This window comes from Haliotis rufescens, unplaced genomic scaffold (assembly GCF_023055435.1).
Source record: "Haliotis rufescens isolate VD_foot unplaced genomic scaffold, xgHalRufe1.0.p SCAF_58, whole genome shotgun sequence".
Lineage (NCBI taxonomy): Eukaryota > Metazoa > Mollusca > Gastropoda > Lepetellida > Haliotidae > Haliotis > Haliotis rufescens.
The window spans coordinates 2,420,478-2,444,214 of record NW_025964312.1 but is presented as its reverse complement, the minus strand read 5'-3'; the positions used below and the strand labels follow the sequence as shown (position 1 = coordinate 2,444,214).

General features: G+C 44.3%; 1 protein-coding gene across 1 annotated transcript in view; it reads left to right on the top strand.

Moving 5' to 3' along the window:
• The first annotated feature begins 882 nt into the window (after window positions 1–882).
• The window catches only part of LOC124149583 (chordin-like), a 39,858-nt gene continuing 17,003 nt past the window's right edge, over window positions 883–23,737 (top strand). The window contains exons 1-7 of the mRNA XM_046521266.2: window positions 883–1,349; window positions 2,380–2,480; window positions 17,211–17,343; window positions 21,110–21,205; window positions 21,818–21,938; window positions 22,599–22,692; window positions 23,423–23,564. Coding sequence (XP_046377222.2) covers window positions 1,208–1,349; window positions 2,380–2,480; window positions 17,211–17,343; window positions 21,110–21,205; window positions 21,818–21,938; window positions 22,599–22,692; window positions 23,423–23,564 — 829 coding nt within the window. The 5' untranslated portion in view covers window positions 883–1,207. The remainder of the gene's footprint in view (window positions 1,350–2,379; window positions 2,481–17,210; window positions 17,344–21,109; window positions 21,206–21,817; window positions 21,939–22,598; window positions 22,693–23,422; window positions 23,565–23,737) is intronic.

Here is a 23,737-nt window from a genome sequence, read left to right as displayed (position 1 = left end):
AGTGAAAATAAAATTCATCATGTGGACGTGTATCGACATGCTAAAAATAGAAAAAAACATTCATATGTATCAAATATAAGGATATAACAATTCGATGTATATACAAACTACCGGTGCCTTCAAAAATTTCATTTACAGCGCAAGCAAGTATATTAACAGTATTAAATTTTGACTGTGACATGAATTTAGTAAATATCATAAAGCGACATACGACCCAGTTGTGTTTTAATGGAAGATAAACATGCTTTCTATAACATGCACAATGTGCGGGGAACTATACTTGTAGAATAGATAAGAAATTGAAACTGACAGAATTTCACCGATGTAGCGATTATTTATCTGTCTTTAAACATTTGATTAATCTCAAGAATTTCCTCTTGAATCTGGCCCAGTATCTTTGTACAAACGCACGCATCACGATCTTGTAACCAGCCTAACCCACCCCGCCACGGGACAAGGGACAGATGTGTCAGCTGTTGAAATAGATACACGAGAACTGGGTATCTCGTAACACCGTCTATTTTACTGAGATTTCAAGATCTTGCATTTGTTAAAACCCCAATTACCTCCGGACAATTTCCGAAACGAAAGTACGAGTGACCGTTGACGAACTTCCGCGATTTCCACTTAGACAGTTTTCAATTTCCCCACATTCACACCACCACAAAGGCTTCGGCTCAAAACACGTGAAGTTGACATTTATCAATATCCCATGTTAGTTGCATGTCAAGCACATCTGGTCAAACCCACCAAACTATCATTTCGGATATGAACCCATTCAGTAATTAAACTCCAATTAATATTGTTTATTAGCTGTTAACATGCACGCCAGTAGCCTAACTTCTCCCGGCTGTGTGTGTGAGACTCCAGCGGGCGATAGACTTCACTCAGCGAGCGTACACCGAGCCAGGTAGCGCCTCGCCGTCATTCAGTACGCGCACCGCGAGCATGGGACCTACGCTAGCTCATGCGGCACAGGCATATGTGTTCTCCGACCCCAAGCACATGGCATAAGCTTAATGAGATTTTTTGTAATTGTGATTTTAAGCTTATTTGGTCTGTGTTTAAGATCGTCCAGTGATTGTCACAATTCCAATCCAAGCCGAATGTCGGCGGTAAGAGGTTCCTAGCGACTCGCCTGTTAGTCCTACACAGAGCATCGACCACACTCGGATATACAAGAGGATTCGCTTCATTCACGGGAGAAATGGATACACGAAGGCTAGGTTCCCAATTCGGGATGTTTATAGTTTTATTATTTGTGACCATACCTGGATTTGATTGTCGAAAACCGAAAAAGTTCCCTTTAATTGAGGATAAGGTAGAACACAAGCAAAGCCGAACGCCGGGTAAGAATTTTCTATCACATATTGCACGGAGTCATTTTGTCCAAATCGGACGGCATGACGTCCTAAATATTTACTTTTGTTGCCATAAATATCAAATTGAGTAAACACGTAATTTGATATATTGTTTGTTTAAAAGATTTATAAGTAATGTGGATGCACCGTCCCTGGTTATCAGGGTTGTGTTGTATAAGGATGTCAATTTCAACTCCCGGCTTTCTTGCTATCTGTTTCATTAAGCTTGTTTACCTACAACTGCCAATGCTTCTATGAAAATATTTTTTCAACCGCTACCACAGATAATTGTCGCGGTGAACGAGCAACAGTTGAACGTAGATAGAGAATCACAAAGTATCTGTTCAGGTTTTAAGTCTTATCTCCGTGCTGCGACTCTGAGGAGATTTGGGTAGCGTTATTACAGTTGCGATATACAGTCAACATTCTAAACGCCTCGACTGTGAAATAGCAGAGCGTCTGTTGATATTTGTGATAGTGGAGCCGTCAATGGCTGCAGTCATAATATGTCTAGCTCATACAAGTTTTTCTATAGTGCTGGTTCTTCGTATCACCGCCCCATACGGACCTGCTTTCAAATGTTAAATCTCTACCCTATTACTGAACTTTCCATTCATTCATCGAACAAATCGACAGCCGTATTGAACATGTGAATTCCAAGCCTGGCCTCGCCCGCGTTTAGATTTAACTCGCGCTTTACACAAACTGACCCCGTCTGTGTTCCAGCGTACCCTTATCCTATATTTAGGTTTGTTAATAAACTTTTTTAATGTGTTAGATGAATACGGGGATGCAGATGGGACGATATCGCCGCATTCCTTATACTAATGTGTTTTATAGGAAATAATTTGATTTCGTGTTTTACATTTTGTGAATAGCTAGCTATTGTAGTACTGACATGTCGTCGAGTGTTTGACTGGAGTACCTTTGCTACGTGCTGTTTATGCGCGTCTCGGAGCCAGAATCTGATCTGCTGAATATGCCTATTCTTGTCTCATAAAAGCTTTTCTTAATGTAGGCTGTTGGCTTGGGGGGACATTTTACCACTTGGAACAGCGATGGAGCCCAGCGTTACTTCCCCATGGAACGATGGTGTGTGTCAAGTGCGAATGTTTGCCAGTAAGTGCTATTATTATTATGATTATTGTGATTATTATTAACATCATCATAGCCCGTGTTTTTTAATTTAATTTAATATATCATTAAATTCCATGACTTGGTGACGTCACAAGGATCATGTCCGAAACAATGCCGATGCGACGGGTTTTTTAAACCCGATCGTCGTCGTCATCGTCGTTATCGTCGTCGTCGTCATCGGTGTTTTCACAATTCCCATCATAATTATCACCACCATCTTTCTTATCATAATCGGTAAGACATCCGTTCGTGCCCTCTTTAAAAAATATATGCAATAAAAAGGATTGAGCCGCAAAGCAAACATATATAACTTTGGAAAGGGGGGGGGGGGGGGGGGGAGGTACGGGCGGAACTCTTTCCTCATAACCATCATCATAATTAATATTATTACAACACCAAAGACACTGTAGGTGGTTTAATACCCCGGGTAGCGAGCACACGAACCACACATTAAGATAAGCACGTATGAGAAACACACCACAGGTAAAACTGTTCATGAAGGTAAACAAGTTTTTAAAAATACTTCTAAGGTTTAGCGACGGGCGATGATGATGTGATTTTAAACCCAGCCACGCGTTACATTCTGATGCATACCCGGGATCCGGACGTACCCAACAGAAACGGGTGGATCACATTAGAATTCTTTTGAGTCATTTTCTCCAAGACTGAGAACTACACGGGGCCCCCAGTTTATGAGGCCCTGACTTGGTCTAGAAGTATATAATAATACATTAACTAACGTTCGCTATAGGCTCGGGAAGAAGGAATAAAGGGATCCTTTCTGTAGAATAACTCACACTTAACGTCTTCCATCCTACGCGCGACGGAGCGGATTCAAAAGTGTATTAAACTAGCGAGTTTTAAGTAGAGACGGTTTCGACAATAACTATTCCTCTGTCATTACACCATAAAGGCTTGATATTAGGGAGACCTGTAGCGATTACTTGTCTATAGCTTAGTGGTGAAATAGCATGCTAAACATTTCTCCATGAGGTACCTGTATAATATACGGGTATGCACCTCAGCAGCTGTAGCACGTCGGCTTTTAAGTCTAATCGCTCAATGTCCTCCCAAAGCGCGATGTTGACAGTTTTGACGGGGTTACGACAAGGCTGTGTTTTACGACCGCAATCATTCAGTGTATAATATGGATGGTTTGTAACGCATTATAATATGTTCGTTATCCATCATTCCCTGTTGCTAAGGCCCCGATAAACTATGAATTATGTCATTTCTGTTGCACTGACTGTGTCGGATACATACTGAGGTCAAATCTTTGTTTATGCGTGCTTCTTTGATTGTACGACCGCCTCCGTGGTCTAGTGGATAAAGCGTCTGCCCGGAGAGCGGAAGGTCGGTGGTTTTATCAGGCGGCGGTTTGATCCCCGGTCGCGTCATACCAACAGAAGTTAAAAGATGGTACTTGTTGTTACCTTGCCTAGAGCTCAGGATCAAGGGGCTAAAACAAGGACTGGTCGGCTCGGAGTCAGTATACTGTGTCTGAGTAGGGTCTCCATGTTAAACTGCGGCATGGTATCTCAGCGGGCTAGCACTATAAAACCGACATAAGTCCGGACTAGTACAAGCAGCCACATACATGCACGCACGTCTCTATATGAATGCAATAATTTTGAACGCGACGTTAACCCCATCCTTATGTGACATTCCATCCCCTACCCCCTACCACCCAAAACATCCAACAGCCCACACCCCACCACCACAGTCCGTACAATTAATGGTACTGGATTAACAGCTAAACACTAGGGTCATTCTTTGTGCTAAAAAACAATGACATATGATAGAGATGCCACCTGGGAAACACAATGCGGATAGGGAATGCCTATTTCGTTATACGTTGTTGGTTCTTTTTAATTTGCCGTGATTCGATATTTCACGTTAGGAGTGATACGTCATTTCGCGGCCCGTGAAGATCCGGGTTAGAATAGGTCTTCAGCAACCCTTGCTTGACGTAAAATGCGACTGTTTGTCGTAAGAGGCGACAAACGGGATCGGGTGGTCAGGCTCACTGACTTGGTTTGATGCATGTCATCGATCCCAATTGCGTGATCGATGCTCATGTTGTCAATCACTGGATTGTCTGGTCCAGGCTCGATTATTTACAGACCGCCGTCATATAGGTGGAATGTTGCTGAGTGCGGCGTTAAACGGAGTCCTGTTTTAGTGAATTTGCAAATAATTTACACGTTTTCTGTGAAATGTCATTTGTTTCTCGTGAATCGTTATTATTCGTTACCCCGTTTGTTTTATATCGAAACCGTGAAAACTAAGTAGTAGATTTGGGGGACAGTTACATGACAATATCAAGCAACGCCCGAAATGGTCCGTCTGACAAGTTGTCACCAAGTTCATGTTTCAAACACATGAGATGCCGTCCTAGTCTATACATGCAAAAGCATTAACTTGACAATGAAATGGTTAAAATCACTATCAGATTGATAAGCAAGAATGAATCTCTATGAAATATAAACTAATTTACACGATAATTATCCGTGATTGTGAAATGGGTGGAAAAATTACCTGTGATCTGTAAAAAGGTGGTCTAAATTACCTGTGAACTGTTTTTTGACATTGGCATTCCGTACCCTTAAATATGTCTACGCTTATTGACAAACCTACATTAATATATTTTATGTGTGATCACAACATTTACATCGACCGAGATCACGATGCCGTTGTACAACACAACCTTAACGCCAAGATCGCTTTGTACGACACCCAGCCCGTAATGTGTGAATACAGTAAACTACGGTTATAACGAACTCGAGGGGACCACTCATTTTAGTTCGTAATAGACGTAGTTCGTTATAAGCATATATACATTTTATATACAGCAAATGGCCGGGACTGAAAAATATATCGTTCAGTTCGTTATAAGCGTGTTCGTTATAAACGTAGTGTAATAAATGTTATAAATGTATTGTAACAATCTCGCGGACTTTGGGGGACCGTTTGATGGAACCAGAGCCCACTTGCACAAAGCGATCTTAGCGCTAAGATGATCGTAACTCCCATACTTTAACAAAGGGTTACGATGGTCTTAGCGCTAAGATCGCTTTGTGCAAGTGGGTCCAGGTTATATATTTAACTTCGCATCGCATAACGGGGAAAAAAACACCCCAGGATGTAAAATAATTGTCTCTTTGACCAACTTCGAAACTGGTACAAATATATGCATGTGTTCAAGTCGATGAATATTTCCACGCCATGTATCTAACCACAGAACACTGTCGTCACAATGCGTTATTCAATGTCGCGTTTCGTTTTCTACTCAATCCTTACTTTTGAGACTGCAACAGTCGGGTGACGAGGCTGGTGAGTCGGGAGTGTGTACGTTTCACGCCGCGAGAGTGGGGGACGAATAGCGTGGTATTTAGCTCCATCACCCGACTGTTTGACATTCTTGCACTCTCCGTGCTCGGAATGAAGCGGAGTCTTCAGAAGGGACTGTCGTCTTGAGACGAACCCCCCTCGACAGTCTTTGATATATACCATTGAAGCGAATATTAGGGGTGGTGCAAAATATATTATTTACTGAAACGATTTTCGATTTGATTAAATCATGCATGTTAAGTACTGTATTATGTATCGGAAAAGAATATTTTCCAACGAAATGTTGTTTCGTGAATGTAGTGTCATTTTGGGTTGAAGTTAATTGACACTTTTAACAATCTCAAGCCATTATACGACCGGGAACACTTTCAGTGGGTTCTCACAGCGTACCCATTTGGGAATCGAACCCAGGTCTTCGGCGTGACGATCAAACGGTTCAGCCACTGGACTCCTTGACCGCCCTGTTGATAGCCTGGTGGAGCCGTGCGATATCGGGTGGATAGAAACCACTCAAAAGAAGTTAAGGAACACCCGGTTCTTTTATATAACTACGGGGGCGGTCGGGTAGCCTTGTGGTTAAAGCATGACTCGTCACGCCGAAGACCCGGGTTCGATTCCCGACATGGGTACAATGTGTGAAGCCCATTTCTGGTGTCCCCCGCCGTGATATCGCTGGAATATTGCTAAAAGCGGCGTAAAACCATACTCACTCACTCACTCTTCCCACACGAACGCGACATGATTGAAATTGTTCAAAGCAACAATGAACCAAACTCCGTTTTACAATGTATTCCCTTGCCGAGTCGCCGTGTATAAATGCTTATGCTATCAGATACTGGTTTACCTCTCCAAAACCTGTTTGTAACGATACATTTTGTTGCGATAAATCTCGATATTAAAGTCGTTATACGATAAACGATAATCTCGATACTGAAAAACACATTTCCACCACAAACGGAAATAAATAGTAGGTTGACTAAAAACTATTCACTTTATTTGTGTTCATTTTCAAAAGTGAATTAAGAGCTCTTGTACACACACAGAGAAGATATTATTGTAATTTACAATCTACTCCATAATATGTCGGGGCGGTGGGGTAGCCTAGTGGTTAAAGCGTTCGCTCGTCACCCCGAAGATCCGGGTTCGATCCTCACATGGGTACAATGCGTGAAACCCATTTCTGGTCTCCTCCGTCGTGATATTGCTGGAATATTGCTGAAAACGGCGTTAAACTGTACTCACTCCTTTCTATGTCACCTCGATATCGATCCGTATGGATGAATAGCTTCCGAGATGATGTTCGACTCCGTGTATCAGTATCGCGATGTATCGAACGTTTGGCGAATCGTTACATCCTTATGTACAGACTGGTGCAATATAGCTGGTCTACTGTGTAAACATCTTCCCGAGGCAAGAGAGTTCACTGGCTATGAAAGTCCAGTTTCCACCCTTGCCGAACTAGGCTGGAATTCCTGGGCTCGATCGTAGCGCCACCAGTGGTTATTATGAGTTATGTCCCTTCTAAGCCTCTCCTATGGACCAATCCGATTCCATCACTTGCATTTGTTTCAAACAAAATGGCGGCGCCCGGTCAAGACGATCTGATCGATAATAAAGATCAATATTGTGATAAAACAGGTCTTACATCGCGAAGTGCATCAAATCACGTTAGTACCTTGATTAAAAACATGAAAAGTTTTGTAAAATATGTGTTTACATCGAGTTGGCGGTGCACATGCCATGCAAATCCTGCAATCGACCGAAATCTGCAGGACAGTTTACGAACCGGATTTCGATTTCGTTGCGCGATTTTGATTGGACTATGCATAGACTCGTTAGTCCAGCCAAAATGTAACTCCATAATACCAGCCTAGTTCGACAAGGGAGGAAACTGGACTTTTAAACTCCCTCTTATAAATGCGTGGATTTTGGGTTAGAATTGCCCCCATAGAAACATGCTGGTCGTAAGAGCTGTGGTCAAGCTTGGTTGATGGCATAGGATATACAGTAGGGACGGTCAGGTAGCCTAGTGGTTAAAGCGTTCGGGCGTCACGCCGAAGACCCGGGTTCGATTCCCGAAACATGGGTACAATGTGTGAAGCCCATTTCTGGTGTCCCCCGCCGTGATATTGCTGGAATAATGCTAAAATCTGCGTAAAATAAACGAGGTTGGGTAGTCTAGCAGTTAAAGCGTTCGCTAGTCACACCAAAGGCCCGAGTTCGATTCCCAACACGGGTACAATGGGTGTATTTTCTGGTGTTCCCCGCCGTAATATCGCTGAACTATAGTCAGAAACGGTATAACATGTCCACGCACTTTTTTTCCATAATATCAAATTTATAGCCGCGTTGAAAGCGGCGTAAAATAATTCTCGCTCGATTATAATTAATTTACCGTTTGCGTTACTGAACAATCCGCAGGTCACTTTCGTCAAGGGGTCAAATATCTGACATTTCCCACAGTAAATGAAAGAAAATATTCCCTTGATTGATACTGTCTTTATTAGCTCTGTGCCGGGTACCGGGGAATGTGTGCTTTACTGAACAACAACTTGTACAAGCTTAATCCTCACGTGTGAGCGTTCAGCACGCCTCGGCTCTGGGCGCTACTGGCTCGTGTAAGTTATGTGGATAAGATTATCGTTTGAACTGTGATAAAACGTCGACTGAGGCAATCGGAACGACCATTAGTCGTCATATTCATACCTCGGATTACATGCCATTGTCTGCCATGTCGAAGGAGTATAACAAGGGATTATCTACTTCGCGGAAAGCGAAAAGAATCGGCACAGTGGATTAGCGGACACAATTGTCACCCCAGGGGACATCTTTAGGAGGGGACGAACTGGATTAAGGGATTAGAGAGGATTATGTTCAAGTGGAGACAATTACTGTTACATTTTTTCTACTTTCACCGCTCTGACCTGCTTCGCAATATGAGAACGGATGATGTATTTTCTCTTTTTAATAAGTTATGTGACATGGTTAAAAAATACGTTTTTGTCATGAATTTTTATATTTACCTGTTTACTGTAGCCCTTATGTGGGGGTGTTACTTTATCAAAACACGCACTTTCTGTCTGTGAAAGGAGTAGAACCCTTTTTTCACGACGTTTTGTTTTCACGACATACGTATTTTTTTAATTTTTTTTTAAACTTAGTTACGTGGGTAGTGGGGTGGTTTGACAAAGTTGTATTATTTTCAAAACTTGTTAATATATTCGTTATAATGGTCACGATGTCATAGCTAGCGTTCCACACATTGAAGGGAAGGAATTATAACAAAAGACATCATAATAAATATACAACAATTTGTATGTCAAATAATGAGTATGTTGAAAACGGGGCGATTTTTCAGATGGGTCATTTCAGGGTGGAACTCGATTACACAGCTATATGTATAGGTATACTTCTATCAAGTGACTGGCATTAATGTGTCATCCAGACCCATACACATATCAAATACAACCAATGCAAGTCTATAATAGTTGGCAAGTCTAGGTTACCGCACTATATAATGAGTCTCTTGGCTCCTTCTTGTTATATTTTATTAATACAATTTAACACCGTTTTTTGGTAAAATATTTTCAAGTCAATTTCGACATCCGGGCATTCAGCAGAGAATTAAATTAACCCCAGGTAAGAATAAAATGACCTTCCTTTTCATTAATACTTCCACCATTAATAGATTTCCATAAGACGGGTACACACACACACTTCTACCACTCCCGTGTATGCATATGTATATTGACCATGTTGACAGCCGCACTCCCGACCCACAATGGGAAGATACCGAGGACGAGTACTCTCATTGACGCTACTCTTATGTCCTGACAACCTCTGACCGCTTATTAATCCAAACCCATTGATCTGAGATCGTCAGAACGCTGTAAAGAGCTCATATCTTGATGCTTGGACAAGAGGGCCGTCATTAAATTTACAGAAAACTCCGAACTAGTTTCATCATTGACAATAAGACAACTCCAGACGTTGCTGTGACTTTCTCAAGGTGGCTCAGGGGCTGTCGGGTAGCCTAGCGGTTAAAGCGTTCGCTCGTCACGCCGAAGACCCGGGTTCGATTCCCGACATGAGTACAATGTGTGAAGCCCATTTCTGGTGTCCCCCGCCGTGATATTGCTGGAATATTGCTAAAAGCGGCGTAAAACCATACTCACTCACTCAAGATGGCTTAGCAGTCCAATGCAAAGTGGGAGCTTGAAGTGTTTGGGTCAGATTTGTTTGAAAGGCAATTTGTATTATAACTAGTCCAGTGGCTTAGTGTGTGATTTGGGGGCACAAGTGTCCCAGTCGTCTGAGGCGCCGCAAATCGCTGTGCAGAGTTGCGTCCCTTGGACACACCAGAAACCTGTGATCGTGGGTTCGAGTTTCGGTTCGCCCCGATTATGTTTCTAGGTTTGTCAGCACCATACCCGTGCTGCATCGCATCGGGCTTTCCTCCCACATCAAGATATTGGTCAAGCTCACTGACTTGGTTGATACATGTCATCTATCCCAATTGCGTGGAGCGATGTTCATGATGTAAATCACTGGATTGTCTGGTCCAGACTCGAATTTTTACAGACCGCCGTCATATAGCTGGAATAGTGCTGAGTGCGGCGTCAAACAACAAACCAAAACCACATCAAGATATAACTGGATTATTGTTCAAAGCAGCGTTAAAACCAAATCTTTCACTCACCCACTTGTGAGTGATTTCTGGTGGTGAAGTTGATACCTGGGAGATGCGGAAGGTTCTATGCCCCGGCCTCGTCATACAGATGGTACTTGTTGTTGCCCTGCCTGGCGCTCGGTTTTAATGGGATTAAACAAGGACTGCTCGGAATCAGTATACCTTGTTAAACCGCCGTATGGTTTCTCAGTGGGTTAGTACTAAACAACCGTCACATGACGCCACGCCACGCCACGCCACGTTAAAAACACGTGCAATAATCCTGAACATGACAAAAACCGATTTCACCAGTCCTTACCTCGGGGTGGTATTTCGCCTCCGCGTTTACTGGATTATAAGTTTACTTATCAATTTGTTTCGTTTTAGCTGGGGTTAACAGTTTCCCATTGACTTTCAGCCTCCTTCAAAGTCCGCCACATAAAACACTTCCAGTAAACATTATTAAAGACAGTTTATCGACTTTATTACATGTTGTACCACATGTTTGTTTGTTTGTTGTTCAACGCCGCACTCAGCAATATTCCAGCTATATGACGGCGGTCTGTAAATAATCGAGTCTGGACAAGACAATCCAGTGATTGACATCATGAGTATCGATCCACGCTGTTGGGATACGATGACATGTATCAACCAAGTTACCCAGCCTGACCACCCGGTCCCGTTAGTCGCCTTTTATGGCAAGCATGGGTTGCTGAAGACCTTTTCTACCCCGGATCTTAATGGTCTGCACCACGTCAGGCGAGAGCAGCATTTTAATGTTTGTAATTGTTTAAATTTATTTTTTGAATATTTTTTTCATGAATATTATTATCGCTATATATGGCAACTGTCTACGACTTTCGTAACTTCGGGGCATCCTCAATCACAACGATGACACGCCATGATTATAAACCCACTGAAATAGCAACAGAAAACACTCATTCTTTTAAATGATAAAAAAACATTTTTTTAAATCTCTCGACTGTTGATGTATCTGCACGATAAAGCTACACTCGTCGCTTATATTGGAATATTCGACTCTGTTCCGCGTCAGTTTGGTATCTTTGATTGAGTTTGGCACGTATAGTAGGTCGAATTTTATTAGCCCATAACTCAGACGGACTGGGCCCTTAGTGCCATCGATATCACCAATTTGTACCCTAATTTGATCTTTTGAAGACGATATCTAATTCAACTCGGGTCACATGACCCCACCGCGTTGTTAAGTTTGGGATTAAGGGTAACTGACAGTTCGGCAATCAAAGCCAGTTTGTTTAACAGCGTCAATCACGCAATTTTCCCCATAGTGCGTGCTTTTATCAAATTTCTTTTCTTCTCGACTGATTTTTGCCCGAATCCGCTGTTTTAGGCTTAATCTGATATCATCTTACAACGGTATTAAGTGCCGGTACCCTCAGTGATTTACCGGCCGACCATGCGGATAACCGTTGTTTTGAGAACAAGTGCTCTCCGGGTGGCGTGTCAAACACGGGTACAAGTAGGGGGTGGCCTTGGAGGGGGGAGAGGGGTGGGGGTTGGGTGTCATAGTTTCACCCTGATTGTCTTCCCTGTAGCAGTGTATGGGCACGGATGGCCCAGCAGTGTGTGTCTCCGCAGTTATCTGGAGTGCCGTAATTCGTTGCGTAGAGTTGCGCCCCCTTGACAATATGGATAAGCTGTTCTATCAACTTTGATTAAACCATCTACCCTCTACATACACCCAAACCAACAATCCACCCGACACCATTACAACATGTTATCCTAAATACCAGAATCGGTAGATTCCCAATCCACACAGTAGTACACCCGTGATAGTAGACCCCCGCCCACATTGAATACACCCGCGATAGACCCCCCCCCCCCCCCCCCCCCCCCCCCCCACACACACACAATATTTCACCCTTGATAGACCCCCACCCCCACACAGTATTACACCCGTGGTAGGTCCCCCACCCACACAGTATTACACCCTTGACTAGATCCCCCACCCCCCACGGTATTACACCCGTGGTAGACCCCCAAACACACAGTAGTACACCCTTGTCAAGATCCCCCATCCCACACAGTAGTACACCCTTGTCTAGATCCCCCACCCCACACAGTATACGCCCGCGATAGACCCCCCCCCCCCCCCCCCCCACACACACACACAGTATTACACCCGTGGTAGGTCCCCCACCCCACACAGTATTACACCCGTGATGAGACCCACCCCCACAGTATTACACCCGTGACGAGACCCCCCACCCCACACAGTATTACACCCGTGATAGACCCCCACCCACACAGTATTACACCCGTGACGAGATCCCCCATCCAGATTGACCGAAGTACGCACGGTACAGCACACTAGGTGACGATGTTCACTCCCATGTTCTGTCCTCCGTCACCCGTGCCACCGGGCTGTGTTCTCTCCCTCGTAAAACTAAACTCAATCCACCTACATGGGATACGGTGACCACGCCGCACACGGGCCTCCTACATTCCACGAATACATGCAATAGCTCCCTCCATGTGCAGTCTCACTGCCGAGCAATAATAAACAACGATGTTAAACTTTATAAGAACCCACGAAGCCCCTTAGGCTCATGCGACCTGCCACATCGAACTTCCGCTTTTTAATTGGCAGGATGATAAATGTGCTCGCATTTTAATTATATCCTTGTTGTGTTTTGTTGTTCTTTTTGAAACTTACAAATTGGAGTAGCTTTAGAAAATAATTTTCTTCTTTTGAAAAATCCATTCCATCGCCCATTTGTGTTTATAATGTTCCTGTGCTTTTTGCCGTCAGAATAATCGTAAAATGAGTATCTGGTGTTTGGTGCGCGATCGAGCCTGTTAGCTGGCTGGCCTTGTGTGTCATCGCACTCCGACGACGCGTCTGTTCTTTAACCTTAACCACGCGATCTACATGAAAGTCTGTTCCTAGTGACGTTAAACCCAGCTCGACTGACTCGCTATTGATACTCCGCGATCTAAAACCTGCTTGTTAACGGAATGCACTTATAGAATAAGCATCGTCGCCGAGCCGAACAAACCGTACTTTAGCTGCCACTTCCTTATCTTAAGGCAAATGCCTGCCTCGAGGACGCGAACCTGATTCCTCTTTCAACACCACCTGCCTCCCCCAAAATAGAGTTCCTCTCTTCACCTAATATTGTCATCCTCCTGTCACCTGACATTGTTCCTCCCGTCACTCGACATTGTTCCTCCCGTCACTCGACATTGTTCCTCCCGTCACCCGACATTGTTCCTCTTGTCACCCGACATTGTCCCTCTCGTCACCCGACATTGTTCCTCCCGTCACCCGACATTGTTCCTCCCGTCACCCGACATTGTGTTCCTCCCGTCACCCGAAATTGTGTTCCTCCCGTCACCCGACATTGTTCCTCTCGTCACCCGACATTGTGTTCCTCCCGTCACCCGACACCCGACATTGTTCCTCTCGTCACCCGACATTGTTCCACTCGTCACCCGACATTGTTCCTCTCGTCACCCGACATTGTTCCACTCGTCACCCGACATTGTTCCTCTCGTCACCCGACATTGTTCCTCTCGTCACCCGACATTGTTCCTCCCGTCACCCGACATTGTGTTCCTCCCGTCACCCGAAATTGTGTTCCTCCCGTCACCCTACATTGTTCCTCCCGTCACTCGACATTGTTCCTCTCGTCACCCGACATTGTTCCTCTCGTCACCCGACATTGTGTTCTTCCCGTCACCCGACACCCGACATTGTTCCTCTCGTCACCCGACATTGTTCCTCTCGTCACCCGACATTGTTCCTCTCGTCACCCGACATTGTTCCTCCCGTCACCCGACATTGTGTTCCTCCCGTCACCCGACATTGTGTTCCTCCCGTCACCCGACATTGTGTTCCTCCCGTCACCCGAAATTGTGTTCCTCCCGTCACCGACATTGTTCCTCCCGTCACTCGACATTGTTCCTCTCGTCACCCGACATTGTTCCTCTCGTCACCCGACATTGTTCCTCTCGTCACCCGCCATTGTTCCTCACGTCACCCGATTGTGTCACGCAATCCTGGTATTCATGGTTGTAAAGCGCAATGGCTGCTGACCAGTTACATTGTGTCACCTGGCTGATTATCGCATTCACATCAGTGCTCTCACTATTAACCCTTCGTTTGCCTGGCAGAGATCCCTTAACTTACGTCGCGTCCTAATTAAACCCACACAGAACCACCCCTATTCTTGATCTAGGGGCGGTGGTGTAGCCTAGTGGTTAAAGCGTTTGCTCATTACGTCGAAGACCCAGGTTCGATTCCCAAACTGGGTACAATGTGTGAAGCCCATTAGCGGCGTCCCCCGCCGTGATATTGCTCGATTATTGCTAAAAGCGGCGTAACAACCTCACTCACTCACTCACTCACCATTCTTGGTCTAGGAACGTGAAACGCGATCCACCTTGAGTTCCCCTACCCCTGGGGAGCCATCATTCGCTTCTACCACCCTCTCTTTCCTGGCTTTACCCCTGAAACAGTTGCTTCCACCACCCACCCTATCCTCCCCAACTACCCCCTGGGGAGCCGATCGGCTACTGCTATCACCAATTAGCGGGGCTCTGATGGAGAGGCAGTAGGGCGCGAGACATGAACGCGATACCTGCCAGAGCTAGCACGTGGCAGCGGTCTATACACAAGCCCCACATACCTATGTCTGATAGTCCAACGTCTACATTGAAGGAACGGGAAGCCGTCACTCGTATCAGAAGCTGGGGATATAATTGATACTCAAATGTGAATATATTCGACCTACTTTCTTTGAATTCACGGGGGAATTACAATAGCTACCAGGACTGCGCGAGTGAACACCACATTTGCAATAATCTGATCTCATAACGGTAGATTCAAAATGGCGATCGAGTAATGGGTCACGCGGCAATATGATAAATATCCAAATGGGATCATTAAGCCTCGGGATATGACAAGAGTGACTTTTCTTGAAAGGGTGGCTTTGACAAATGGGGTGGCCACATCCCCTTGCTTTCATCAGATACAGGCACGCCCTAGCCTATGGTTTCAAATGAATATCTTCATCTTCATCTTAAACTGGTTCCACTGCCAACAGGCGGAGTCCCAAAATGTTGTACAAGTCTGTTATAGGTACACACACGTGATGTCACTATGAACGTAAGGGAAACCTAGATATGTCTATCATGAAGGTTCGATTTGGGTCTGTGGGGTACGGTGCCTAGTCGTCTTAGGTGCGGCTGTTCGCTGTTCAGAGTTGTGTCCCTTGGGGACGCCAGAAACTTATGACCGTGGGTTCGATTCCCGGTTCGCCCAGATCATGTTTCTTGGTATGTCAGCACCATATCCATGCTCGTGGGTTTCACCAAAGTGAAAAACCCCATCTGAGACCTGCATCACTGGTTTTCCTCCCACATCAAGCTGACACAGTTACATACTGTTCTCAGCGGCGTAAAAGTCAATTCACACTCACTCGGTTTGGGTCATACAAAATTATGACCAAAGCACTGCCCATGTTAATATTGGGAGATCAATTTATTCACACCTAGTCCGCTATTTAGTTATAACATTGCATTAGTTATGACAGTTACGACACATGCACCATCATCATACGTTGCATAACCCCGTTTGGATTCTGGAACCTGTTCACATTACTCAAAGACGTTAAAAAGATGGTATTTGTTGTTACCCTGCCTGGCGCTCGGCATTAAAGGGATTAAACAAGGACTGGTCGGCTCGGAGTCAGTATACTGTGTCTGAGTGGGGTATTCATGTTAAACTGCAGCATGGTATCTCAGTGAGCTAGCACTATAAATCGGCAGCAGTCCGGACTAGTACAAGCGCCACACACACATGTACGTGCAAGTCGCCATACAAATGCGATAGTCTTGAACGCGACGTTAAACCCCATTTCACGTCACCACACCTCACCACACCTCACCACACCACTGCGCACCTGCCAAGATGTCATCACTCCGTGATAAGTACTGTTATAACAGAAATACTGCCGACTGTGCACTGTGAAAAACATCATTCACTCACTCACTCATGTGTAATAGGTACTTATTGGGATATTTCGCCCCATTTGTCGATAAAATGAATAAATATCACCACTTTTTAATTTATAATGGACTCCAAATTTCTTTTTCCTGATGTGGTCTTGGTACACGCACGTTCTCAAGGGCCAGGCACGCACTCGCACACACGACACGAACATGCAGTCAGCTGTTATTTTCATTGTATACTTATGTGCGAAAGTAACGACTCTGCCCTGATAAGGCTCCATGTTATCTATCACCTCATTTCCTATTGAAAACATGAAGCATTTTTCTTTATTTACATTTGATACCAGATGTGGAAGATTAATGTTTTACTTCCAGACGCCGAATATCCGATTTAGGTTATCAAAGTGGATATGTTTGAATCCCATTCTTTGTTTACCGTTAGGAACTGGTCGTGTATGCTGGAGGGGAATGGGGTTGGGTAGGGGCGTGAGTGGGATTGGTCTTAAAACTATCATATATTGCCTACCCCCCTCATTTTATGAAACATTTTTTTCGATTATTCACAGACCGTCGTCATATAGCTGGAATACTGCTGAGTGCGGCGTTAAACGACAACCAAACAAACAAACGCAATACGGCTGCTAGTGTCGGCGTTTGACACCACTCACTCACTCTCACTCACTCACTCAATCTTGCAGGTTGAGAGGAAAGGCATTCTCCAGCATCAAGGGCAGATCGTATGCAGGAACATCAAGGATGAATGCCCCAAGCCTATGTGTGACACCCCAGTCCTCCTGCCAGAACGATGCTGCAAAACATGTCCGGGCCAAGGTACGTTATCCCTGTTTGGGGCTGCTGTTCTGTACCAAATGACCCTTACTGAGGCTAATGCTGTATGCTTGCAAGTCTTCACTGTTCAGCGCTGCTAGACTGTATCAAATAGCCCCCAGTGAGACAAATGCTATGTTTCAATCATTTGCAGGTTGGGTATTGTGTAGGAATGGTTGGTATTATTTTCGGGCTTTGAAAATATGGTGCACGCTTAGTATGTGTCTCCTTCCTAGAATACGACTCTCTATACATTCTCCGGGTGAGAAGCTATAAGTGAACGAGTCTTGGAAGGCAGACACGTGGTTGATATCATTAGCAATCTCATTAAAATCAGACCTTAGTTCTCGCTACCGCTAAGCAAAGATCTGAAGACATCCCATCAGGGGTCACGTCAGACCGACCTTTCATCCAACCAATCAGTGCGTCGCTTACCAGATTATGAAAGTGACAGCCGCAATGTGATTTCTAATCATACAACCTCGAAAACTTTAACATGGGGTATACCGAGCGATAGTTACGGGTTTAACGACTGATTCCTTACAATCTAGACCATCTATTAGCCATTCCAGAATGTTTTTTGTTCAGGTTTCGAATTTTTAATCTGAATTTGTCAAAATATGTTTCGAAGCGAAGTCGCCAATTTGAAATTAGTGCCGTAAAGCACGAGAAAGCTGCCTTCTGATTTGTCATTCCATTGGTCGGTCAAAGTTCACGCAAAGTTGGTCTGATGTGACCCTTAATCGGATGTCCTCAGATCTTTGTTCAGCGGTGGCGAGAACTAAGGTCTAGTTTTAATGAGATTGATATCATTAGCAACTGCCCATGCCGACATAGTTCCCCAACAAGCAAGCAACCAAGTTACCGAATCAGCCAGGTCATACATTGTAAGCGATCCTCATCTAGGCTGTGTAGTTGGGTAGCCTAGTGGTCAAAGCGCTCGCTCGTCACGACGTAGTGACGTTACCCTTTACACTGCTGAAAGCCCGGATGGCCAGCACACGTACTAACGTGGCGGTGGGGTAGCCTAGTAGTTAAAACGTTCGCCTGTCACGTCTAAATCCCGAGTTCGATTCCCCACATGGAAACAATGTGTGAAACCCATTTCGGGTGTATCCCACTGTGATAGTGCAGGAACGTTACTAAACGCGCCGTAAAACTATATTCACTCACTGATTTAGTTGGAGTCCGTTCCTATTGAGTTCTTGGTGACAGTTTTTATTTTTCTATTAACGTCCTTGTGCTTTGTTCGACCTTATCTTCAAAACATTGACCCACAATAAATCCCGTTAACCCCCGGGGGGTTTCCAGGTCAACAAGGTATCCTAGCAACCGGTGCTGGTAGTAAGAGGCGACTAAACGGATAGCATGGTCCACATCGGTTGATAGCGTGTCATCGTACTCCGACTGCGTGGATCGATGCTCATAATATCAATCACTTGGCTGTCTAGTCCAGACCCATTATTAACAAGCCACTGCCATATGCATAAGCGAAATTGTCGTAGAAATCACGGGTGGCCCAGTCGTCTAAGGCGCCGCGATTCGCTGTGCAGAGTTGCGTCCCTTGGGCTGGCCAGAATCCTATGATTGTGGGTTCGAATCCCGGTTCGCCCCGATTATGTTTCTAGGTTTGTCAGCACCATACCCGTGCTCGTGTGTTTCACCGAAGTGGTAAACGTCGGAGACCTGCATCACTTCGGGCTTTCCTCCCACATTAAGCTGACACGCCGCGATATAACTGGAATACTGTTCAAAGCGGCGTTAAACACAAACTCACTCACTCACTCACTCACTCACTCACTCGTAGAAATCACATTTCAAGATATTATAACCCTGGGGATTCTGGTTAAGAATATAGATCCGCCAAGTTATCCTTGTTGTAAGAGGCAACTAAACGGATCGGGTGGTCAGGTTCGGACCCTTGGATGATTTCATGTCATTGTGTCGCGTAGATCGATTCTAATGATGTCAACCCGTGAAGATCTGGGGTAGAATAGGTCTTCAGGAACCCATGCTTGCCGTAAGAGGCGACTAACGGGATCGGGTGGTCAGGCTCGCCGACTTGGTTGATTGATGCATGTCATCGTATCCCAATTGCGTGGATCGATGATCATGTCAGTCACTGGTTTGTCTGGTCCAGACTCGATTATTTACAGACCGCCATCATATAGCTGGAATATTGCTGAGTGCAGCGTTAAACAACAAACAAACTAATGTCACTTACTGGATTTGACTGGTCGAATCTCGATTATTCACAATTCTTAAGATTATTTACATTTCTCCAGAATATTTCTGAGTGCAGATATCAAACACGACCAAATATCAACATCCGTAGACCAATCATCAACCTCAATCAAGTCCAATGTAGCTTTATCTTCAACTCGGGGACGTTTGACGAAAGAGAAACTTGATTCCCTTCATAAGAAAGTCGATCTGCAACCCACCCCTAAGACTTCCTTGAACCGTCAGCTGTACTTGTTATCGAGACTCTGTTTTAATCCATGCATCAAGTACCACTCGTATTTTACATAACATCAGTAATTCTCACGCCTTAGAGAAGCTGCTTCAAGTTTCGCTCTCGACCATGTAACAAGGCCGAACCCGATCCCCTCCACCGACACCTGTACCGATCTCTTTGACAACCGGCATTTCTAAGTTAGAAAAGTTGCAGTGTCATTGTCTCAGGGTCCAATCTAAAGCATACTTAACAATTTCTGTCACCGCGGAACAATGATTGGATAAGTTGATATGGAAATACAGGGTCTCTGAAGAGCTTTTCACATCCGTTCGCCAAACATACCTCAGTTGGACCACCCACGTGACAATGGCGAGGATTTGCTGCTGAGTAGCTCCTACAATGAGAGTTACTCCCCCTGGCCATTAGCTCGCCCATTGTTAAACACTCGTTAACTATTATGTTGGAGACATGCATTTTGGGGGATGATGGATTTACAGCTGAACCATGGTCCCGTTTGGCCTTCAGGGTGGATGAAGGACTTAGGCATTCATTTATATGTAAATGTAGTTTTAATGTTCCCCCGAACGACTAACATTATTGTTGTATTGATACAGGGAGCCAACACTTTAATTACATCATCTCCATACCCAAGTCGTGCGAGATAATGTGTTTTAAAAGTTACGGAACACCCATGAATATCAAATTATACGTAATTTGTATCCATGACACGGGTGATAGTACCCTGACAACTAATCGTATTTTATGACGTCTTAACTCGCCCGGAGACGGATGGTAATTTGTAATAGGCTTTTTATCTACGTCCTATCCTGAACGTTAAGTGGATTTATCCTATTTAATGTAGAATATAGTTTTATCATACATGTACGATATACAACGTATCCCTATGGCCGTTGAATGTGGATGTTTATTCTGAGAATGGTTTCAGTACTCATCCATTACATTTTTTTCTGCTGCGATGCATGAGCGGGACTCTATGTAGGGGGTGGCGCCATGTTATCAATGCTCTCCCAACATCATTGCGCTTCGCTTCGCACTTACATATTCCAACCATCCAAGATAAGTTACGCAGAGCGCGTTAGCAACACAGCGGTGTCATCAATTGTAGGTAGTTGTGTGACTGATATTATCTGGAAACGGTTCTTGTTGTCGGGATTCTAACGTAACTAAAATAGCATGCTTCTTAAAGAATAACAGCCGTACCTATCAGTGTGGGAATTCCTTTGAAAGCATTTTTACTGTATTGTTTGAAAATAGTTGTGATATTGCAGACAGTTTATATCTGTTTTCCAGACAGTAGTTTTGAAGACCAGTACAGCATCAGCGGTAAAACCAAAGGCAAGGAGGTTGCCATCAGTGGAGACGAACATGAAAAGCAACTCAAAGGAGGTGATAATTGCAACATTTATGAAATATTTAAATACAGTGAAATCTCGTTAACTCGAAATCGTTTAAAGCCATATATTGCTTAGAACGATTAGGTTTTGTCGCCCCGCAGGTTCCTCTCTAGTCTAGACTAATATATATAAATATAATTTTTTTTAATTTAAAAAAATTTGGGACAGCATTTATTCATGTTAATTGTCCACGATTTTACATGGCCCTGTACATTGCCACGTGAACTACTCAATTTTTTAACATTTTTGAATATTTTCTTGATTCCACCCCTTAGTCATTTTTTCTAAAGGCGGAGTTAAACCCATCTCACTCCTTATTACTCCTAATATACTGAACATGGAAAGGTAAGGATCATGAATATATAGGGGTATTATTTCTTTGTAGAGAAGACTGAGCACACGATTTCAATAAAATATAAAAAATTATCGGTCCTTAACTTTTTTGTTTAGTATATGTAGATGAAGTATGAGCATCACGGTTTCCTTATCAGACATTGAGTAGTATATTTTCGGTGTTCACAGGACGAAGTTAGGCGAAGTATCACATGATATTAAATACTTGACAAAGTAGAAGCATTAATTTTATTGTTCTCTAATGTTTCAGAATTTATCGCACTGTTGGTTGGGCGCAACGTCCGTGGCACGCCCGTGAAGACGAAAGCCGTGGCTGTTGTCCGCATCACGGTGACCAATGGTGAACTCCGGTATGCAGTACGCTACAACAGGTGGGTGAAGAATTAAAAGTTTAAACACTCCTCCCCAATAGTTTGTTTGTTTGTTGTTTAACGCCGCACTCGCCAATATTCCAGCTATATGACGGCGGTCTGTAAATAATTGAGTCCGGACAAGACAATCCAGTGATTGACATCATGAGCATCGATCCACGCAATTGGGACACGATGACATGCTTCAACCAAGTTAGGGAGCGTGACCACCCGATCCCGTTACTCTCTTTCGACTCTTTACGGCAAGCATGGGTTGCTGAAGACCTATTCTACACCGGATCTTCACGGGTCACTCCCGGATAAAACTCACTGTATCCATTTCTGGTCGATCTCTGGTCGACGTTACTACTTATATTTAATTCCCTTTGAATGTTTAGTATTTGTTTTTGAAGAGATGATTTATATTTATTGTTTGGCTCGTGTATGTGTTAAAACCTCTTCTGCACGTTTTATCCCCCCCCCCCCCTACAGTAAGCGCAAACTGAATGTCTAGCGACGTTTACTTTTCACAAAATCTTGTCGAAGTTTCGACAGTATAACTTAAATATTTAGATTTAAGTTTTCAAATCGATATTGGTTGCGTGTTTAATTCGTTTTATCAAACCCTGTCTCTCCGTCGCTAGTTTATTATCCAGTGAAGTGTATGTGTGTGTTTTTCAGACTCGACCGGCCGAAGTTCCTTCAGATAACGGACGCCAATGGAAACGTTCTTGTCGAGACCCCCCTCGTGAAGAGCAAAAAGGGAGAGAGAAAGGTACAACCTCCGTCGCAATCGGAACGTTTGTTTTATCGCAAGGCTTAAATGTAACACTTGTTTTTGTGTGTAAAAGAATGCCACACACTTGTCAAGTTATCACACGATATAGATTCCAGCCGTTAATCGTTCTGCAGTTGCGTCCCTTGGGTCTGCCAGGAGCCTGAGATCATGGGTTCAAATCCCGGTTGGCCCGTATCATGTTTCTAGGTTTGTCAGCACCATGCCCATGTTCGTGGGTTTTACCAAAGTGGTAAACGTCAAAGACCTGCATCACTTTGGGATTCCTCCTACTTTACAATCAACGTGGTCTAGTGGTAGAGCGTCCGCCCGGAGAGCGGAAGGTCCGGGGTTTGTTCCCCGACCGCGTCATACCAAAAGACGTTAAAAGATGGTACTTGTTGTTACCCTGTCTGGCGCTCGGCATTAAAGGGCTAAAACAAGCACTGGTCGGCTCGGAGTCAGTATACTGTGTCTGAGTGGGGTGTTCATGTCAAACTGCGGCATGGTATCTCAGCTAGGACCACAAATCGGCATCAGTCCGGACTAGTACAAGCAGCCACACACACACACACAGACGTACATGCACGTCGCTATATAAGTGCAATAATCTTGGACGCGAAGTTAAACCAATTTCACCTCACCTCTCACATGTAATACATGGAATCTAGTCCCCTTTGCCTCATCATAATGGCGACGTACCTGACCAGGTGTGCTTTATTACTGAAAGCTGTGCGGCGTGTGGCAGAAGATCCCAACCGTCTACCTGCAGTACTTCAGAGAGAAGCGTCTGTTTGCTGTCATCACGGCAGCCAAACACACCAAGGGACTGATCGCCGGCCGAGTTGTCCCTCACGAACAAGCTGCGAAAGGTATGTTCAGAATGTTCATCATGCTAAAACATCTATTGATCACAGATCGTCCATATTTTCTGTGATGGAGAAATCGCTAGAATCTGTTGATTCAGGTAATGGAATCACTGACCTTCCAGGTTCGTTGTTTCTAAAATCCGGAATCAGCAGATTCGAGTGATTTCTCAGAGTTT